We start from the raw sequence: 21,410 nt of genomic DNA on the forward strand, positions 1-21,410 counted from the left end.
AGCTGAAGAAAACTGAGCAAGGGGAGTGACGTGAGGAAGTGTGCTGCTGACGCTGCCTATCACCAGAACAGAAGCTGGTGAATCTCAAGATCTTTTTTCAATTCTTCCCTTTACTTAGTAAGTTAATTTATTTTTGCTACAGCAGACTTATTGAGATGTAACACACATACCAGAGAATTTTTAAGTTTTTTTTTTTTTTTAAGATTTTATTTATTTATTTGACAGGCAGAGTTACAGACAATGAGAGAGAGAGAGAGAGAGAGGTCTTCCTTCTGTTGGTTCACTCCCCAAATGGCCACTACAGCCGGCGCTGCGCCGATCAGAAGCCAGGAGCCAGGAGCCAGGTGCTTCCTCCTGGTCTCCCATGTGGGTGCAGGGGCCCAAGCACTTGGGTCATCCTTCACTGCCTTCCTGGGCCACAGCAGAGAGCTGGACTGGAAGAGGAGCAACCAGGACTAGAACCTGGAGCCCATATGGGATGCTGGTGCCACAGGCAGAGGATCAACCAAGTGAGCCATGGCGCCAGCCCCAATTTTTAAGTTTTTTAGTTTTAAATTTTGCATTTGTGTCATACTGCTATTTAATTACAGAATGGAGCAACACTGAAGAATGAAACAAAATGGAGTGCAAAATACTTTGTCATTGGAGGCCAACATGGAGGACTGAAAATGGTTGTACTGTCAGTATCCTGGGAGCAGGTGATTTTTCTTTTAATACAATACTGAATCTTCCTATATATCTTGACAATATATAAAAAACACAAAACCCTGACAGAGCAAACACCAGAAAAATAGTGCCATATCATCTTGGTCGTGTCAGGGAAAAAATCCAGGGGCCGGCACTGTGGAGCAGTGGGTTAGGCCACATCCTGCAGCACTGGCATTCCTTACGGGTGCTGGTTTGGGTCCCGGCTGCTCTACTTCTGATCCAGCTCCCTGCTAATGGAAAACAGTGGAGGATGGCCCAAGTCCTTGGAACTCCGCACCCATATGGGAGACTCAGAAGAAGCTCCTGGCTCTTAGCTTTGGCCTGGCTCAGCCCCAGTCATTGGGGCTATTTGGGGAGTGAACCAGAGGGTGGAAGATCTTTCTATGTCTCTCCTTCTCTCTAACTCTGCCTTTCAAGTAAATAAATAAATATAAGCACTCACACCTTGCTTTCAGAGTCCTGGAAGCGCAGCAAGCAGAGCCAGAACTAACCAGGAAAACCCTCTGCACAGCCCAGGCTGGTCTACGTCCTCCGTACGTGGTCAGGAAAGAGACCATAACGGGACGAGCGGTGCTGTGCAGGTCAAGCTGGGCCTCGGGATGCTTGCACCCCAAGTAGGAACGCCGGTACAAGTTCCAGTTCCTCCACTTCCGATCCAGCTTCTGCTAATGCTCTTGGGAGGCAGCGAATGATGGCCCAAGTGCTCGGGTCCCTGCCACCCAGAAGGGGGTGGACCAGCTGATCAGTCCAAGCGGCTGAGCGCATTTAGAGAGAACCACATCCCTGGAAATAAGCTACTTAGGTGGCACTCGGTCTCCAGATCTTTGATTCTGATACTTTGAAGATCAATAATAATGCTGAAGCAGTGGGAAGGAGTTGCAGTGAGGGAATTATCAAGCCAGTCCTGTCCAATATAAACCCTTTAGCTAGACTCCTAGCCAATCAATAATGCACAGGGGTGGGTGCCGGGTGCAGCAGCTGAAACGCTACTTGGGAGGCCCACATTCCTGACTGGACGCCTGGACTTGAGTCCCCACTCCACTTCCTCCACCTCCAATTCCAGCTTCCTAACAATGCACATCCCAGGAGGCGCAGATGACGCTCAAGTACTGGGACTCCCTCACCCCACGGGGGAGACCCAGATGAGTTCCCGACTCCTCACCTCGGCCCACTCCAGCCCCAACTCTTGCAAGCAGTAGACGGGAAATATCTCTGCCTCTCAAAAACATGATGCATGACAATTAAGAAATGGAGCCGCCTTCAGCAGGTATGGACAGTCACTGGAGGCAGAGAACCATTTGCCTGAGCTGGGCCACAGAGCCAGGTAAGTGAGGACTTAGGTGAGCCCCTGCAGCTCTAACACAATTTACCATGCAGTTCCCAAACCGTGCATCAAGGAACCCCAAAAATTCAAAAAGGCACCACAGGACACTTAAAGGCTTCATGGCAATGTGGCATTACTTTAAGATTATTTACTTGAAAGGCAAAGTCACAAAGACGGGGTACGAGCAAGAGGTCTTTCATCTGCTGGTTTTCACTTCCCAAACAGCTACAACAGCTCCATCAGGGTCCCTCAGTGGGTGGCAGGGCCCATGCACTTAGGCCGTCTTCTGATGCTTGCCAGGTGCGTTAGCAGGAAGCTGCATTGGAAGTGGAGCAGCCGGGACTCGAAACTGAAACTCACAGGGGATGCTGGCATCACAGGCAGCATTTATCCCACTGTGCCACAAAGCCAGCCCTGATGTGGCAATATTTGTCAGATACCACGCAAAGTTATTTTTTCAATGGGCTACTGAATTATGAGGTAATTACTTAAAAGCAGAACAGTTAGGTATTTTCTTTTGGGCAAGGAGCTCTGAAAAACTGGGACACCCAGGGCGGTAACCTGAGAAAACGTGGCTACTTCTACCCACAGGAGAAGGGCATCTAATCAGACTGTTACACTGACAAAGCTGAGCACTACCAATAGCCACATTTTACCCTGTGAACAGCACTTTCACAATGTCCCCCCATGCTGCTGTTATGACCACCTCACAAAGGGGTAGCACAGCCCTGACCTCCTAGGCAATGTCCCCACAGCTGGAGGGATGCTGGCCACAGAGCAACCCAGGTCTTCTGACCACAAGGCCACAGAATGGCTCGAGTGGTGATCTTTACTTTCAGCACTAGTTTTGGGCTCTAAGTATTTTTAAAATGTTTTCTTTTACTTCAACTGGGGCCAACACGCCTTTCTAAAAAATGTCCAACAACTTTCCCCCACCCAATGCCACCTCCTTGACCCAGAGACACTGTTTTGTTTCCACAGGTGCTTGTTTCTTGGCCCAGGAGGATCCTCTTCCTAGATCAAAGCCTGGACCACACCTCAGGGAGCCGGCAATCCCAGCCCCTCCCGAGTGAGCTGGCCACAGGCTGCTCCATCCTTCTCGTTCCAGGCCAGCAATCCCCATGCTTGTTTTCAAAGGAAGGGTGTGCCAGGGACAGCCGAGTGAGTGGAAATACCTTCAGCCACAGGAACTGAGGAGTGGAGAAAAAATAAAAAGGAGAACACGTCTGAGGTAACACGTGGATAAAGGTGAGTGGTGGAAAAGGAAGTTCATGGGCGCCAGTGCCGTGGCCCACTTGGTTAATCCTCCTCCTGCGGCGCCGGCATCTCATATGGCACCGGGTTCTAGTCCCGGTTGTTCCTCTTCCAGTCCAGCTCTCTGCTATGGCCTGGGAAGGCAGGAGAAGATGGCCCAAGTGCTTGGGCCCTGCACCCGCATGGGAGACCAGGAGGAAGCACCTGGCTCCTGGCTTCGGATCGGCACAGCGCACCGGCTGTAGTGGCCATTTAGGAGATGAACCAACGGAAGGAAGATCTTTCTTTCTGTCTCTCTCTCTCACTGTCTAACTCTGCCTGTCAAAGGAAAAAAAAAAAAAAGGAAAAAGAAAAAGAAAAGGAAAAGGAAGTTCATGTGCCAAGGGCAAACATGGAGGAAACACTCGGGCTGCCAGGCTCCCTTCTCCCCGCCTGAGCTGTCCGGAATGCCACTGCTGGGCTTTCTCAGGGCACCAGTGCCACCTTCTGTTCAGTCATCAGAACACAGGAGGGTCAGGCTGCTCACCAGCCTCCCCCAGAAAGCCCAGCCCTCCCTAGTGAGGAGGTGCACTGCAGGGTCCCCTGGGCCACTGGCCAGGACCACACAGGCTCCCGCACAGCGGGGTCTGGAACCACCACCTTGTATTCAAACTCCCAGAGAAGGAACTCTGCACTCACAGGTGACTCCAAACATCAGATGCTGAAACTGGGCAATTTCCATGTCTTTCTGTGCTTCTTAAGGTCAGGAGGTAAAGTCAGAATACTCAACTAGGGGACCCCTTAGAGCGTTAGTCCAACCTCAATCCCCCAATTTTTTAAAAGTTTCTCCGTATGTTTTTAATTTTTATTTGACAGAGCGAGATGGATGGATACATGCACAGGTATCCCACCCACTGGTCAACTCCCCAAATGCTGGGAGCCAGAACTCAATCCAGATCTCCCATGCAGATGGCAGGTACCCACGTCCTTGAGAGAGCACCCACTGCCCCCCCCCCCCCCCCAGGGAACAGAGCTGGCATTGAAACCCAGGCATCCCAACCAGCCGGGCCAAATGCCTGCCCTCTCACAAGTCTCCTTTAGGACACCCACGAAAACGGTTTCTCACGACTTCCCTCTAGGGACGAGGAGCTCCTCACTGCCTCCTGGAGCAGCCCAGCCCACTTTCGCTAGAGATGCCAGAAGCGCTCCGTGCTGCTGAGGCGGACTTCTGGGTGATCCTATGAGCTGGTTCAGCTTCTGTGCAGGACTGCCACCATCTTTCCCTTTCCAACTTCCAAACACCAGAACATAACTCCTTGTTCTTCCCAAGTTTCCCTAATCATCTTCAGCTCCTTTTTAAAAAACTATTTTTGTTTTATCTGAAAGTCAGAGACAGAGACATCTGTCTGGCTCACCCTCCAAATGCCCCAATAGCCAAGGCTGGGGTAGGTTGAAGCCGGAGCCTGGAACTTAATGCAGATCTTCCACTTAGTTGGCAAGAACTCAAGTACTTGAACCATCATTTGCTGCCTCCTAGGATGGACACTAGCAAGAAGCTGGAATTGGAAGCAAACAGAAACTTGAACCCGGGCCCTCAAATCTGGGATGCAGGCATCCCCAGTGACACCTGCACTGCTACATCAAATGCCTGCCTCTCTTCAGCCCCTTTAACTTTTCCTCACGAGATGTGGCTTTAAGTCCCCTCTCACCTTTACGACTGCTCTTCTCTAAACTCGAGTGCAAAATACAGAAATCACTCTTCCAAAACGGGCAGTGACACGGTCCGACCTGGGAAGTGAGCCCAGGAGGGACTGGCAGTGCTTCCTGCTACTAATACAGGACATCCTGGGTGCTTTGAAGCCAAGGACTTCACTTTCACTTGCTGAATTCTCACCAAATGAATGAGGCATATTCTAGCATGATATCCATTTTCTGGATGGAAAAAACTGAAGGTAAGCAACTTCCCCAAGTAACCTGGAATTCAAACCCAGGTCTGATTCCGGATCGTTGGCTTCCTCCTGCTTTGCTGGGCTGAACCGTCTTCTTCTAGATATGTACCTGCTGCCAACACTGCTCAAGACCCAGTAAGTGTAACACATGCAGAGTAATAAAAAGTGATCAAGCAACTATCTGATATCACCAACCCACAATTATGGTTTGAGAAGCCTAGTTCTCAAAGTTGGTCTGTGGATCCCTGGAGCTCTGCAGGGGCAAAACTCTTCATGGAGCCAGTGTTGTAGCCCGAGGATTCAAGTCCTGGCTGCTCTGCTTCACATCCAGCTTTGCCCAGTGAGCCTGGGCAAGCAGCGGGCAACACCCAAGTGGTTGTGCACCTGCCACCCGTGTGGGACACTCGGATGGAGTTCCTGGCTCCTGGCTTCAGTCTGGCCTAGCCCTGGCTGCTGTGGCCATTTGGGGAGTTGACCAATGGATGGGATGGGAGATAGATCTTTCTCTGTGTTTCTCCCTCTCCAACATTCTGCCTTTCAAATAAATAAACACATCTAAAAAACATCTAATTTTATAACAGTAAGTCACTGCCCTTTCACTGTGCTGATGTTTCCATGAGCAATGGTGGGTGAACTGCTGGGCTTTAGAACAAACAAGGTAGACCCCAAACCACAGCAGCAGCCACCATGTGCTCATTTACCACTAAAAATCAAAAACAAACCAAAAACCCAATTTCACTTAAGACTGTCCTATGCAAAATAGTAAAAATGATTAGTTTTATTAAATCGTGACTGCTGGAGTGGACATGTGGAGCAGTGGGTTAAGCTCTTGCTTCCATAACACAGAGCCTGGGCAGGCTCAGCTCCACTCTCCGTTCTAGTTTCCTGCGGATGTGCACGCTGGCAGGCAGCAGGTGATGGCGCGTGGATTTGGGTCCCTGCCTCCTGGGAGATCTAGGTTAAGTTCCAGGCTCCTGGCTTCAGCCGGGCCCAGCCCAAGTCCAGCCACTACAGCCATTTAGGGAGTAAATCAACAGAAGGAAGATCTCTCCAACTCGCCTTCTCACTCTCTCTCTGAGTAACTCTGCCTTTCAAATAAATAAATAATAATAATAAAAAAATCCTGATCCTTGAGCACCATCTTTTAACATTGTGTGATGGCATGAGAGGTACGCACAGACACTTCCACGGCAAACCGAAGACAGACAGTCACCTCACAGGACTTACTATTTTCTTCAAGGAGTATCATTTTCACTTGAAAGAATGACAGACACACTGGCTACCTGGCCTCAGGTATTTAGCAGACCTCTCCTTAAAAACGAAGCCGTCAGTTCAGGGGAGATGTTGACGGCACTTACTGGCAGAGATGAAACTCAAGCCTTCAAGCAAAAATTCCTGAAGTGCTAGAAAACACGTACTCCCCTCTGTGAGCGTGACATGTCCACACTCAAGAGCCTGTCTGATCAGGCGAGTGGTGTCACTAACATGATCTTCTGGATATCATAGAACAAAATGGGTTGACATCTAGGAGATATGCGTAACTCAGTAAATCAACATTTTTCAAATCACCATGCCTGATGATGTAAAATCTTTTATGGGTAAAAGATCCATTCCAGGGGCCGGCACTGTGGTGTAGGGGGTAAAGCCACTGCCCATGGCACAGGCATCCCATATGGCACTGGCTCAAGTCCCAGCCACTCCACTTCCAATCCTGCTCCCTGCTAATGCTCCTAGGACAGCTGCAGAGGATGGCCCAAGTGCTTGGCCCCTGCACCCACGTGGAAGCCTGGAAGAAGCTTCTGGCTCCTGGCTTCAGCCTGGTCCAGCCCTGGCTGTTGGGGCCACCCAGAGAGTGAACCAGCAGATGGAAGACCTCCCTCTGTCTCTCCCTCTTTAATTCTGCTTTTCAAATAAATTTGTAAAAAGATCCACTCCAAGCGCACGTGGGACCAGTGGAGCATAGTGCAGCAGAGAACAAAAAGCTCTCTGATGAGGTTTCACGTTCCACGCTGCAACCAACCTTCAGGAAACCACCACTTGTCAGAGAACACCCACAATTAACTGAAAGGGCTCTTAAACAGTCCTCCCTTCGCCAACTTCCTGTGCGAAGCCGGATTTTCTTCAAACAGGCTGACCCAAACAACACACTCCAACAGACTGAATGCGGAAGCATGTGTGAGAACCCACCAGTCTTCTGTTAAGCTAAACATCACAGACACGTGTACACAGTAAGACAATGCCATTCTTGGCACTTTTTTAAATTTCAGAAATACTTACTTTACATAACAATATTATTTATGTTAATATGTGTTGGGTTTAATTTTATTTTAAAATGAATTGATTACTTAAAATTCTCTCAGGCAACTTTTTTTGAAAAAAAAAAAAAAAACTTGTTATTTTTATTTATTTGAAAGGCAGAGTTATAGAGAAAGAGGGAGAGAAAAATAGAGAAAGATATCTTCCATCTGCTGGTTTACTCCCAATAGTTGCACGGGCCAGAGCCGAGCCAGGCCACAGCCAGGAGCCAGGAGCTCCATCCGGGTCTCCAACACGGGGCAGAGTCTCAAGTGTCTGGGCCACCTTCCTCTGCCTCCTCAGGTGCTGGGATGGGAGCCAGATCAGAAGTGGAGAAGCCATGACTTAATCCAGCGCTCACATGGGATGCCAATCTCAGACGGTGGCTTACCCCACTGTGTCACAATGCAGTTGTGACTTCGAAGACAAACAGACAGCAATAGATAAAACCAAAATGAACAGCAGCTCTTTGGGATCCTCACTTTTAAATTGTGTGAAGAAACCAAAACATTTTGCAAACAGCTATAGAATACATCAAAAGCTTATAAACATCAAAGTAGAAAGGATAATGCCATCTAGTGGAAACAACAGTAATGACAGCAACCCATTTGGTAACAAAATAGATTACACAATGGAATGCCTGCGGCCCAGCTCTGCTTCTAATTCCAGCTTCCTGCTAACGTGCAGGCAGCATGTGACGGCTCAGTACTTGGGTCTCTGCACCCAATGAAGGAGACCTGGATTGGGTTCTGGGCTCTCATCTTGGGCCTGATCCAATCCCAGCTGTTGTGGGGCATTTGGGGAGTGAACCAGTGGATGGGAGATTTCTCTTTGCTTCTCAAATCAAAAAATAAGCAAATGACACTTCTAACAAAGATCTATTGGGGGGGGGGGGCAGCACTGTGGCATAGTGGGTAAGGCCACTGCCTGCGGAGCCAGTATCCCTTATAAGCACCGGTTCGAGTCCAGGCTGCTCCACTTCTGATCCAGCTCTCTGCAATGGCCTGGGAAAGCAGTAGAAGATGGCCCAAGTCCTTGGGCCCCTGCATCCATGTGGGAGACCAGGAAGAAGTCCCTGGCTCCTGCCTTTGGATCAGCACAGCTCCAGCCATTGCAGCCATCTAGAGAGTGAACCAGTGGATGGGAGACCTCTCTCTTTCTGCCTCTCTGTAACTCTGCCTTTCAAATAAATAGCCTTCCACGGCCACACTCCAAAAGAACTAAGTGACTTTGAGGGGTACATTTTGGAGGGGTCCCCAGTAACAACAGAAATATTTTCATTCTACAATGAAACTCAAAACTCAGTCCAGTAAAGGACATCAGCCAACCCTGAGGTGAGCCTGAGAAAGCAGAGGCAGGCAGAGATCACCCCCGGGTCCCCCGTGCCGTGTGGGGAACTCTGTTCTGCTTCTCATGTGGCTCCCCTCTCACGAAGCCTGTCACGGCGGAGGACGCGTTTGAATCTCAGTACTCCAGAAGAAATGCGGCTGAGTGCACGTACCCTGCTCTCCTGCCAACCTCCCCAGCCTTCCAGCCTTTAGCAAAGGCCGCTACTGCAAACGACTCCAGCTCCTGCAAGTCTCCTTTCCCCCGCAACTGACGCCCCTGTACCTGACAGCTCCCTGGGCTTGCTGGATGCACGGACACCCTAACACCCAGACGGCTGCAGCAGAGCATGCTGATGCTAACGCTAGTGACCATTTTCCTTCTGCAGCCTGAGCAGAGTTCTGCACGTCTCTGAACCGGAGCTCAAGTCTGCCCCCCACTCTGTCAGTAAGGCTTGGACTAGTTCCCAGGCCTGGGCTCTTCAATCAGCACACAGGGTAGTGCGCATTGAGTTTCCAGGATTCATTTTTTTCTTTCTCTTGCATGCTGATGCCAAACTGTCTTTCATGGTAACATGTGTCCTTGTCTGTATCATCCACAGCCTGTTAGGGATTTACTTCAACAGCTGCACACAATTCTATCCAATCACAGAACCAGTTCAAATATAGAAAAGCTCACACTCTACTTGTGGATGTATTGTTTTTTTGTTTGTTTGTTTGTTTGTTTTTTGATAGGCAGAGTGGACAGTGAGAGAGAGAGACAGAGAGAAAGGTCTTCCTTTGCCGTTGGTTCACCCTCCAACTGCCGCCGCAGCCGGTGCGCTGCGGCCGGTGCACTGCACTGATCCGATGGCAGGAGCCAGGTACTTATCCCGGTCTCCCATGGGGTGCAGGGCCCAAACACTTGGGCCATCCTCCACTGCACTCCCAGCCACAGCAGAGAGCTGGCCTGGAAGAGGGGCAACCGGGACAGAATCCAGCGCCCCGACCGACTAGAACCCGGTGTGCCGGTGCCGCAAGGCAGAGGATTAACCTAGTGAGCCGCGGCGCCGGCCATGGATGTATTGTTTTAGATTCTAACTAGACAGTATTTCCCTAACTCCTACCAGGTCACCTTGAAGGTTTCAGCTTGTTTCAAAGCAGTTTTTAATGATAAAACTATGTCCCTGTTCTCCAAGCCTAGAGTAACGAAATTAGTCTTTCTCTTTAAAGAAAAAAAAAAGGTTTGGCCCATAGAACACTGCAAAAGGTTCAGTTTTAGTGCCAGGTGCACAGCACAACAGCTTCATCAACAAAGGGGTCTTAACCTTTCTCACACAGGCGCCTCAAGGACAGTGGCAGGAACTGCTTCCAGTACTCTCACTGCTGCAGGATGACAACTATGGAGAAGACAGGTTACTCTTTTAAAAAAGACCAATGTGCACGGCTCGCACAAGATGGAAGGGCACACCCCTGGGACAACTAAGATCAGGCTGAGTAACCCCAACAGCCGGTGGGTGGCCCCGTGTTAGTCGGACCCCTCCCTGGCCCTTTGTTACTTCTAGATGACTGAAGAGAACCCCACATACACAATACAGCCCTTATGCCTTCCTGATTCTAGAAACTTCTCCACATCTAACCCACCTACGGGGGCAGTGACCCCACAAAGCACTACCTGGGGTGCAGAAAGCAGGTGGCTTGCTGGACTAAGAACTCTTGCCTTTCTAGTCTGGAGATACGGCACAATCTAGAAGGCTGGAAATCAAACTAATTCAGGGCTTAATCATTCCTAGGTGGGCTCCAGGTTGTTTATAAAGCTGGTTTTGTCCCAGAAAATGTCCACATGGCTACACATGTTAGAGGAAAAGATCTTGACAGACACGGGATCTGGGCTCTCACGTCCGAACTCCTTGTCTGCACTCAGCCACCACCACAGCCAACACCAAATACCTTTGGGTCATCAGCCTCAGGTTTTTCAGGCTCTGAATCGTCATCTTCCTACAAGACAAAGAATTCAAAGGATTAAGCTTACAGAGGTGGGCCTGAGAGATCGCACATGCATAACTAGGGGTTGGAGCAAACAGCCCGTCTACCCAGCCGGGGTCATCCCACCAAAAGCCCCTCCCCTACCACAGGACCCAGAACTAGAGAAAGAGAAGGGGAAAAGGAGATGTTTGGGGGAGAAAAAAATAAAAAACAGCAGCAAAGCCAAGTTAGTCTAGTGGTGCCACAGCCCACATCGATGAAAATGCCAGTTAGAAATCATACACATAAAAATGGAGAAAGGTTACAACATACTGCAGAAGAGTGAGACCAGGCCACAGGATAAAGCAGGCAGTGTTTCCACGGGAATATCAATTATTTAAAACCAGGACTATGAACTCCCCACTCTGACTTTCATATACACAAGCACATCAGACGTGGACCTCCTACATCATTTGACAACAGAGTGCTTGACTCACACACAGCCACACCGCGGTGCCTCTGCCCAGCAGTACTTGCACTAACATGAACACAGGAAGGGAAGCACCAAACCACTGGAGCGAGCGCGTCAGGCAGGACCGAAGGAAATGCCCCGTCTTCCTGGGTCCCGGCTGAGCGGTCTCCTCCACACCCAAGGTCCACAGAACGGCCACCGGCCCGCTCCAGCCATCTCGTCCCTATCCAGAGGAGGTTCGCGTGTGGGTGAGGCGCTCTCTGCAGTGAGCCCATCATTCCACTGAACACTAACGATCGGGAGCAGACCCAGGCCTAGACTCCCTCCTGGCCAAGTCCACGGCACTGCCACTTCCAAACACTCCCAACAGACAAAGCCTTAGACTAAATGCCTAGGAAAAACTGGTTTCATTTAAACCTGCTATTTTCAACAGTGACGCTTTAACCAGACATCATATAGCATCCCTGCTGTTACTGTAAGAGACTTGAATGAACTCCACTAGTGGTTGTGAGATTTTGCTGCCCTGTAAGTGCCAGAGCCCAAGGTTTTAAATGCAGTTTTCATAATATCCTTAAAATGCAATCTGTTATGCCAAATAACGAGAGGTGGAGCTCAGCTGAGTACAATCACGTTTCAGAATGTCTACACTGGGATTTGATGAGCGGATTGTACTAAAATATAACAGAGAGCTTAAACCATGATGAGAACACTAAGCAACACAAATATGGAAAAACACTTCAAAAACATAAATTATACAAATATAGTAAAGAAAAGAGTATGGATATTAAGCCAATGTGCATGTACTTGAGAAAAATCAGCAAATGAAAACTTGCAAAGCGTTTCTAATCAATTTTAGTCAACTCTGAATTATCAGCAATAATGGGAAGGGTTAAAGGCTTGTTCCCAAAAGAGCTTAAAATACACACACATTTCTTAGTTAAGTTAGAAAGCATTTTAATGCTAACATTTCCACATGAACATGTAACAAAATTTTCAGACAAATAAAAAGTATACTGTGAGTGTTTTGATGAAAACTGTCACTAGATAGGCAGACTCAGCATCCAAATTCAATTTTGTCCATCTTTGAGCTAAGCACCACTGAATGTCCTTATCTTTTCCTGGAGACCGCTAACTCTGGCCCCTGCTGCTCGAGAGAACGTGTGTCTGACGTGTTTTGTTGTTAGTGAAGACCCACATTTGCCTTTCTTTGTCACCCAGCACCTATTAAACTTCCGGCAAGATCTGTGATCAAGAACCAAGGGCACCCTGACAGAAGGCGTCAAGAGAGAAGCTGAAAAGGATCCAAGTGGGTGAATACACAATAATTTTCCTTCCTTACCTTGTTAATAAACTGAAAGACTTGAATGAGCCCCAACCAGGATTAAAAATAATACAGAGTTGATTGCAGATATAAATGATACACCAATTAGGATGAACAATTACAAATGGAATAAAATATCTAAATAGGAAAAGTCGACGTAAAACACCCATTGATATATGGGTTAAATAAAATAGTCCATGTCTTTCCCCCTAAGTTTCAATTCAAAAGCTAATACAAAATGGTCTGGATTAAACAAATTTCATTTTCAAACAGAACTACTGATATCCAACCCAGTTTCTTCAACTGATACCAAACAGAAGAGGGAGGGGAAGAGAGCCCTGGGAGGGAGCACAGTTCAGAAAGACTGACAAATGCAGGCGCCGTACAGCTCTGGGCGCGGGAGATCACCTACCGACGGTTTGCTGTTCTCCTCCTCCTCTTCCTCGTAACCATCTTCATCACCTCCTAGGCGAGAAAAGTCATCTTCCCCATAGGCGTCAGAAACCAATCCGCCTTTTTCCTCTGAAACAAAGGGGGGGGGGTGAGTGTTAAGGTCAAGAAACTCCCAGTGAACTGAGTGCCCAGAACATTCTAGAAGGTAACCGGGCAACCGAAGCCTCACGTGAGCGACCACAGGTCCAGATTCTGCCCCTGGGAAGAGCCAGTGTAGCAGACGCGGTCGCTAAAAGAACAGACGAAAGCCGACTGCTGAACTGTCTCCAAGGCTTCCCGCCCGTGTCCCGCCGACGGAGGCCTCCCCTTCTCTGCTCTGCACCGCGGGTCGCCTCCGCAGATCCCACGGGTCTGCTCTGCACCGCGGGCGCCTGCCGGCTGGCCTCCACGGTCTTCCGGCGGCACCTCTCACCCCACCTACAGACCCCAACAGGGCACTCCACCGGGGTCCCGACCACGCCCACTTCTGAGACAAAACCTTTTCTACTTCGGAAAAAAACAAAGGACGGAGACCAACTGGAACCACCAGAGAACACACAAAACCACAGGTGCGACGCGACGACCCCGCGCCAGCCCCTGCTGCTTCCTGACGCGGAAACCGAGGCCCCGCCTGGTGTCTGGCCTCCCTCTGCTCTCCCCGGAAATCTGTTCCCATCCACCAACGCCATGACGGAGAGACGGCAAAAACGCGTTAACTAGAATCGCTAAGAGAGCGCACAAAAGCACAGACCCGACTCCAGGGTCAACCTCCCTCTTGCAAGTGCTCTTCCTAAAAAACAGCTACACTTTAACCAGACAGGGGCCCTGTAACCCTCCACGGACGTCCTACTCCGCGCTCTCCCCCAACAAACCACAGGGCCCGGGAACACGCAGGGATTCAGCGGCGTGGATCCCGCGGCCGCTTCGTCCATCGCCTGCCCAGCACGAAGCTCGATACGGAGACTTCCCGTCCAAGCTGCAGCAGAGCCGTCAGAACAGCGGGCAGGAGGACGTTCGTTCTCGAGTCCGCTAACTCATCCGGGCTCCCGGCCGCACTTTGGAGCTCCGGGGTCCCAGACTCGGGGCACGACGACCGCTTCTGTGCCTCCCGCCCCGCGAGGGGAGCAGCGTTCTGGGCGAACACACGATTCCCTCTTCCAGCTTCCCACTCGGGACTCACCGGCCGCGCTGCCCACCGCTTCGACTCCAGCTTCGCCATCAGACTCGGGTTCTGAATCTTCCGCATAAACTGCCAGAGACGACAGAACATTCTTCTTCCCCGCCATCTTATTCCCACAGCCCCGACGCGGCACACGCCTATGACTCAAAGTAGCCAACTTCCGTGAGATAAGGCAACTTCTTCCCGTTCCCGCGAGAACGCGCCAAGCCGACAACCAATCAAAACGACGTTTGCGCGGCTGGCCCGCCCCCTCACGCCCGCCCTCTCGCGACGTCATCACTGTGCGACGGATATAAGGATATAAGGTTTTTGCCTATCAGCGGACTTGCGGCGTTTTGGTCTCTGGAGAGTTGGGAGGGCGTGTGGGGGTCTCGGAGTAGTTCCCCAGCCAGCGGGCGCCAGCGACCCCGAAGAACCCTTCACTCCGGGGCGGCCCACCGCTGGCCTTGGGGTGAAGTAAAGGGAGCTTCGGGCTGGGGAAGGGGGAAAGTTGCGCATCTGGGACTCTGCGGAGGCGGGCAGCGGTGGGCTGGGCCCCGGGAGAAGGGGCCTCATGGCTTCGCTCGTAGAAGAAAGAGCAGAAGGTGGATCTTAGAAAAACCATCCCGCGCCAAATATTCGGAAGGCGTCTGTGTTTCTTGTCGTGGTCTGATCCGCATCTCGGGGCTACCCACCCGTGGCCTGGGCGAGTCACATGTAGCAGTGGGGATGCCGGGTACCAAGGATTGCATTTCTGAAGGCGTTACTACTTGAAGATAATGCATAAGTGCAATAGCGCAGATTCGTACCCACGGAGGAGAGTCTTTTAAAAGCAGGGCACAGGGTCCTGGTCGCAAACGGTCTCCGTCTCTGCCTTAATCTCTGGCTGCTGCTTTCCGCCGCGATGAGCGCCCGCCCTCCCCCGAACCCCTCCGACCCTGAGCGGCGAGTGCGGAGCACGCTGAAGAAGGTCTTTGGGTTTGACTCCTTTAAGACGCCTTTGCAGGAGAGGGCGACCATGGCTGTAGTGAAAGGTAATATTACCAAGCTCTCTGCTTTGCGTGCTTCCCGACCACCACAGCACTGCAGCAGAACACCCTCCTGCTGGCCCCTCGCACTCCCCCGACCCCTGACCCACGCCTGCTTCTGGAAGCGTCTGGACTTGTCACCCAAAGCTTGCAGACCCAGTGACGGAGTCACCAGCTGTTCCGGTTCTTAGGTTTCATGGCCAGAACTGCAAGTTGTCTTTGAAAACAGTTCCTAGATCCCCGTCCTCTTTCACTTAAAAATTTTTTTGGCCAGCGCCGCGGCTCACTAGGCTAATCCTCCGCCTTGCAGCGCTGGCACACCGGGTTCTAGTCCTGGTCGGGGCGCCGGATTCTGTCCCGGTTGCTCCTCTTCCAGGCCAGCTCTCTGCTGTGGCCCGGGAGTGCAGTGGAGGATGGCCCAGGTGCTTGGGCCCTGCACCCCATGGGAGACCAGGAGAAGCACCTGGCTCCTGGCTTTGGATTGGCGCAGCGCACCGGCCGTAGCAGCCATTTTAGGGGGTGAACCAACGTAAGGAAGGCCTTTCTCTCTGTCTCTCTTTCTCACTAACTGCCTGTCAAAAAAAAATTTTTTTTAATTAGTTAATTTATGAGGCAGAGGGACAGCTACCCTCTGTTTGTTCACTTCCCCAGTGCCTGCAACACCCAGGGCTGAGCTAGGTCTCCCACACGGGTAGCGGGGACCCAAATCCTTGAGCCGTCACACACAGCCTCCCAGGGTGCCCATGGGCAGGGAGCTGGAATTGGGAGCAAAGTTAGTGCTTGAACCCAAGCACTCCTCTGAAGGGGTTGCAAGCATCCTGACACTGTGACCAGTAGGCCAAATGCCTGCTTCTAGATTATTCCTTTAAGTGTGGGCAGTAGTAAGGCTGGCAGCAATAGCCTCATCCCGTCACTGACCTTCTGCATAATCTCATTAAGATTAAGTGGCCTGTGTCCCAGATAGGGAGGGAAAGGGATGGGATATTTTAGACCTGAGATGTGGTGACAAGTGGAGATTGTCAAGAGGGGAGCAGCACTCTAACGTTGACACTTTTATAAGCAAAAGACCTCGAAGTGGTGTCCTGTCTTTCCTTACACACAAAGCATTCTGCTCTCGTGGCCGTTTAATCCAAGTCCCAACAGACTTCTACCCCGTTCTTACTGCCTCTACCAGAAATGGTTTGTGCACATTTCCGAATCTCCCGGGTCCCTGCCCTTTCCAGAGGGGGGAGGGGGGAAGGGAATTAATTAACATAACAGCCCTCGCATGTGCCACAAACTGCTAAGTGCTTTTGCTATACTTTTTTTCGTGTAATTTTCAGTAATCTTGGTGTCAAGGCAGGAAGCATTGAGATTCTGTCTTGTATTTTTGCAGGTGACAAGGATGTATTTGTGTGCATGCCCACGGGGGCAGGAAAGTCCCTCTGCTATCAGTTGCCTGCTCTGTTGGCCACAGGCATCACCATTGTGATCTCTCCTCTCATCGCTTTGATTCAGGTGAGGCCGGAGATAGGGAAATAGTCGCCCAGAAAGGTTACGGGAAAGTCTGATGGCCGGAAACTTCACTTCTGCTTTATTTGCTCTTCTGCCTCTTACGGTCTCTGATTTGCCTGTCTCATCCTCTATATTTAGTTTCTGAATTACCCTCAGCTGGAGTTCTCCACTAATGCGTATCGGGGTGTTTGTGCATCTTCAGTGTTTGGATGGCCTGTGCTCCCTCACCATCCTTTGTCCCTGTTTTGTCCAGAGGCGTATGGAACTGTGTCTGTACACTCACGCGCGTGCTAACATGGACACACTGATGCGCTCCATGTTGGGATAGGAGACACAGATATATACAATATATACATATTGACTTGAAATCCTGGTGGCTTGCTTTATTTTGGTGAGGAACAGGTATGTGAAACAGAAAAAAAAAATGAGGACCTGACCTCCTGTTGGGACTGAGATGGGCTGATGGAATGGGAATTGGAGAAGGGTGGCCACGTGGTTAGGAGCCAGCCGCCACACGGAGAAATCGAGGCATGGGGAGTAGTGGTAATACTTGATGAATGTTCACGAGGTCTCAGACTTTGTGCTAACTGCTTTATATACATTAATTTCACCTTCGAGATGCAATGTTCTGTTTAATTCCTCCCATAATCCTATTAGATAGCTAACTATTTTATAGGCAAAAGAGAGGTGGGAAAAAATAACCAAACCAAGTCTCAGAAGTTAAGAAACAGCCAAAGGGGGCTGGTGTTGTGGCCTGGTGGGTTAAGCCATCGCCTGCAGCACTGGCATCCCTTATTGGAGCCCCAGTTTGAGTCCCAGCTGCACTATTTCCAGTCTAGTTCCCTGGTATCGCTCCTGGGAAGGCAGTGGACGACGGCCCAAGTACATGGGCCCCTGCCACCCATGTGGGAGACCTGGATGGAGTTCTGAGCTCCTGGCTTTTTCCTGGCCCAGCCCTGGTCATTGTAGCATTTTGGAAAGTGAACCAGTGGGTGGAAGATCTCTCTGTCTCTTTCTCTTTCTCATTCTGCCTTTCAAATAAATAAAATCTTAAAAAAAAAAAAAAAAAGAAGAAGAAGAAGAAGAAGGAGGAGGAGGAAAGAAACAGCTAAAGATCAGGTTGCAGTTAAGTGAACCAGGATTAAATCCAGGTCTGTCTGATTTCAGAGCCTGTCCTCTCAACCATGTCACCCTCCTGCTTATGTGGAGGGGTGGGCAGCAGTGTACATGACCGGGAAATCCCGGAAGTCCTGAGGGCCAGTTTTACTATTCTCTTCCCCCTCTGCCCTCAGGACCAGGTGGACCACTTGTCGGCCCTGAAGGTACCAGTGAGTTCCCTGAACTCGAAGCTCTCGGCACAGGAGAGAAAGGAGCTGCTCTCTGACCTGGAGCGAGAAAAGCCCCAGACCAGGCTTCTGTACATCACCCCAGAGATGGCAGCTTCCGCCTCCTTCCAGCCCACGCTGCACTCCCTGGTGTCCCGCTGCCTGCTCTCCTACTTGGTGGTGGATGAAGCTCATTGTGTTTCTCAGTGGGGACATGACTTCCGTCCTGACTACCTGCGTCTGGGTGCCCTGCGTGCCCGCCTGGCGCATACCCCCTGTGTGGCTCTGACAGCCACAGCCACCCCACAGGTCCAAGAAGACGTGTTTGCTGCCCTGCACCTGAAGCCACCCGTCGCCACCTTCAAGACACCCTGCTTCCGGGCCAACCTCTTCTATGATGTGCAGTTCAAGGAACTGATTTCCGACCCCTTTGGGAACCTGAGGGATTTCTGCCTGAAGGCTCTTGGACAGAAGACCAATAAAGGGGTGAGGCACTGGGGTTGGGGCCAGCACAGAGCTGGCTGCTGGTTTTCTAATACCCTCACTCTCTGTGGCTTCCTGAGGCTTCTCAAAGCTTGTGCACAGAGTTGTATATGTGGGTTCCCGGCGTGGTCATCCTTACCAGGGCTTCCTTCTTCTGGATTCTTCTGTGGAAGACAGGCCGTTGGCTCTTCTGTGTGAGGCCTTTGCAAACCCACGCAGGGTTCCCCAGGAGGAGACAGAGGAGTTAAACAAGTTGGATTCGAGCTGCTTTGGACATCTTTGGGCTGATTTTTCGGTTCTTTCCATGCTGTGCTCTCCATTCAGGTGTTGTCCGGCTGTGGCATTGTCTACTGCAGGACCAGAGAGGCCTGCGAACAGCTGGCTATGGAGCTCAGTTGCAGGGGTGTGAGTGCCAAGGCTTACCATGCAGGTAAGGGGCTCCCAGGCCCTGTGGTCCTGTCTTCTCTCTCAGAGGCTTCTCAGGGGGTCTCATTCCTTATAGGTTCTAGATAATCAGATTGTCCGTTATCTTCTTCCCGAACCCAGGCAGAGCTAAAGTGATTCACTGAAATCCGCTAAAAGCACTCTAGTCACAAATGAGGTCTAAGATGAGAATTAAGACTCCTGCTGCATTTTCTCGTCCTGTGCCCACCCTGCAGCAAGTGAGAGTTTTCATAAGTCCAGGTATAGAGAAAGCCGGGCTTTGGAGGCCCATGGACTTGGGTTTGAATCTTGGCTGTGACCTTCACTGAGTGCCACGTGCCACACATTGGCGAGGGTCTTTCTTAGCCGAGGCTGTGTGAGGTTAAGGGCCTGGCCCAAGGTCACACAGCAGGGAAGTAATGGATTCAGGATGCGTGTGAAGTACCCAGCACAGTGTCACGCCCAGAACAGACCGTGCGGTAAGGCCATGGGAAAGGCGCATTTCCGTCCCCTCCTTTTCAGGGCTGAAGGCATCTGATCGAACGCTGGTGCAGAATGAGTGGATGGAGGAGAAGGTCCCTGTAATTGTTGCAACCATCAGTTTTGGGATGGGAGTGGACAAGGCCAATGTCAGGTGAGCTCTGGGTCTTGCCTTACCTTCCTGGTTAGGGCCTGGCGTGGGGTGGGCTGCCGTGTTCTTCCCAAAGGACCAAGTCCAAGTGTTCTTCGTAGGGCCGGAGAGGAAGGGAGCTCCAGGAGAGAGCTCCCAGCACACGGCCGGACACTAGCAGTGTCTGTGTGGCCTGTTCCCAGGTGCCTGCACTGCCCAGCTGTGCCGTCCCTAAGAAGGGGGCAGCTCGTAGACTGCTGGGCTTGTCCATTCACAGAGCCCTGCTTCCTCCCATCCTCGCGGCAGGTGGACCTATTGAGGGGCCGGCATGAGTAATTATCTTAAGCTGCTCCCTGTGGAGAGGCAAAGGCAAGGACCTTAATAATGCCCTCCCTTGTTACGACTTAATGACACTCTAGAAGAGTTGGGGTGCTTCCCGGCCTCCTAGCCCCACACTGGCAACTATGGGGACGTCCTTTTCCTCCAGCCATGGTCCCGCCTTTGGGAAACACTTTGAGCTCCAGCCTGTGGCCTTTCGCTCTGATTGAAGCCAACAACATTGCCTTGGAAGTTTGCAGAGCGCTTGTGCATGCGTGGCCTTGAGCCTCACAGTGACCCTGAGTTAGCTGGCACAGGAAATAGCCAGCGTGCAACATCTCAAAGGGCACAGACTTTGGTTCTGCTGTGTCTTGTACGAGCCAGCTTTGAAGGTAGACCCACCCCGGGCTCAAATCCTAGCTCTGCCATCCATCACTGTGTGGACTTGTACAGATTTACCTACCTGAATCTCAAGCGCTTTGTGAAATGGGCTACCTCACCTAATGGTGATTGTAACAGTTAAATGAGAATAACGTATACATTGATTCATAGTGAATATTTAATAAATATTATCCCTTTCCCTCTTTAGAGAAGTTACAAAGGACTTAGCTAAGGTTTTGTTTCTGGAAGTCCAGTGTTTCTTTTGATTCCTCACCTGGGCTGGAATTGCCCTGGGCTCCTGCTGTGGCCCGCAAGCTGAGCTGCTCCACGGCAGGAACTGCTGATGGCCCACAGCTGTCACACCCGGGCTCTTCTCTGTGCCTCTGTCGTAGTCCACTTTGTGTTGCTATAACCAAACATCTGGGGCCGGGTGGTTTATCAAGGAAAGAGTTCTAAACAGCACGGTGCTGGGAGTTGTCTGGTACAGCTGGCTGCACCACAACCACGTGGAGACTTCACGACGTGGAGAAGCAGGAAGGAGAGCAGGCGCAGGCAGAAGGGACTATGCACAGCCTTGCTTTGTCCTAACTGACTCTCAAGAACTAGCCTGGCCCTGCAAGAACTACCTCTCTCCCTTCCAAGGGTCCGGATCCTGTGACCTAATCGCCCCTAGAAGATCTCTCACCTGTCAGTATTGTTACGCCAGAGGCCAGACTTCCAGCACATGCCCCTGTGAGGACACACGCAAACCATTCCCAAGCCACAGCACCTTCTACTTGCTGGTCCCTGTCTAGAAAGCCCTGTTCTGCTGCCTTAGGCTTGCTCCTCCACTTCTGGGCACTCCACATTCCCTCACACCTCACCCTGCTTGTCCTTTTGGACCTACAGGTTTGTCGCCCACTGGAATATTGCCAAATCTATGGCTGGTTACTACCAGGAGTCTGGCCGGGCTGGCAGGGACGGGAAGCCTTCTTGGTGTCGTCTCTATTACTCTAGAAGTGACCGGGACCAGGTCAACTTCCTGATCAGGAAGGAAATAGCAAAACTCCAGGTGAGTCCTGGGCAGCAGTTCTTTCCTTCTGAACCCACCTCTCTTGTTTTGTGCAGTTTGCCTGAACGCAGAGCGGGCTTCCCTAAGCCTGGGGGGGCACCTGGCCTAGGAGGTTCAGCAAGAAGGAAGTGGTGT

At 51.0% G+C, this 21,410-nt stretch overlaps 2 protein-coding genes across 8 annotated transcripts in view; one reads left to right on the forward strand and one right to left on the reverse strand.

Annotated features, from left to right (window-relative positions):
• The window catches only part of SAP30BP (SAP30 binding protein), a 39,539-nt gene extending 25,215 nt beyond the window's left edge, over nt 1-14,324 (reverse strand). For 2 of the 4 annotated variants that reach the window (XR_016224072.1, XM_051838409.3), the window contains exons 1-3: nt 14,184-14,324; nt 12,984-13,093; nt 10,764-10,811 (exon numbers count right to left, since the gene is read on the reverse strand). Coding sequence is in view for 2 of the 4 variants with exons in the window: in XM_051838409.3 (XP_051694369.1) it covers nt 10,764-10,811; nt 12,984-13,093; nt 14,184-14,289 (264 nt within the window). In the remaining 2 variants the exon portion in view is untranslated. The remainder of the gene's footprint in view (nt 1-10,763; nt 10,812-12,983; nt 13,094-14,183) is intronic. The other 2 variants (XR_016224073.1, XM_051838410.3) reach the window with 1 other exon arrangement.
• Nucleotides 14,325-14,466: 142 nt separating this feature from the next.
• RECQL5 (RecQ like helicase 5) overlaps nt 14,467-21,410 on the forward strand; it is a 37,786-nt gene continuing 30,842 nt past the window's right edge. For 2 of the 4 annotated variants that reach the window (XR_016224070.1, XR_016224069.1), the window contains exons 1-6: nt 14,467-15,196; nt 16,566-16,687; nt 17,977-18,495; nt 18,817-18,922; nt 19,438-19,549; nt 21,113-21,275. Coding sequence is in view for 2 of the 4 variants with exons in the window: in XM_051838408.3 (XP_051694368.2) it covers nt 15,067-15,196; nt 16,566-16,687; nt 17,977-18,495; nt 18,817-18,922; nt 19,438-19,549; nt 21,113-21,275 (1,152 nt within the window). In the remaining 2 variants the exon portion in view is untranslated. The remainder of the gene's footprint in view (nt 15,197-16,565; nt 16,688-17,976; nt 18,496-18,816; nt 18,923-19,437; nt 19,550-21,112; nt 21,276-21,410) is intronic. The other 2 variants (XM_051838408.3, XM_008250950.5) reach the window with 2 other exon arrangements.

This window comes from Oryctolagus cuniculus, chromosome 17, assembly GCF_051225735.1.
Source record: "Oryctolagus cuniculus isolate XC-2025 breed Fujian yellow rabbit chromosome 17, ASM5122573v1, whole genome shotgun sequence".
Lineage (NCBI taxonomy): Eukaryota > Metazoa > Chordata > Mammalia > Lagomorpha > Leporidae > Oryctolagus > Oryctolagus cuniculus.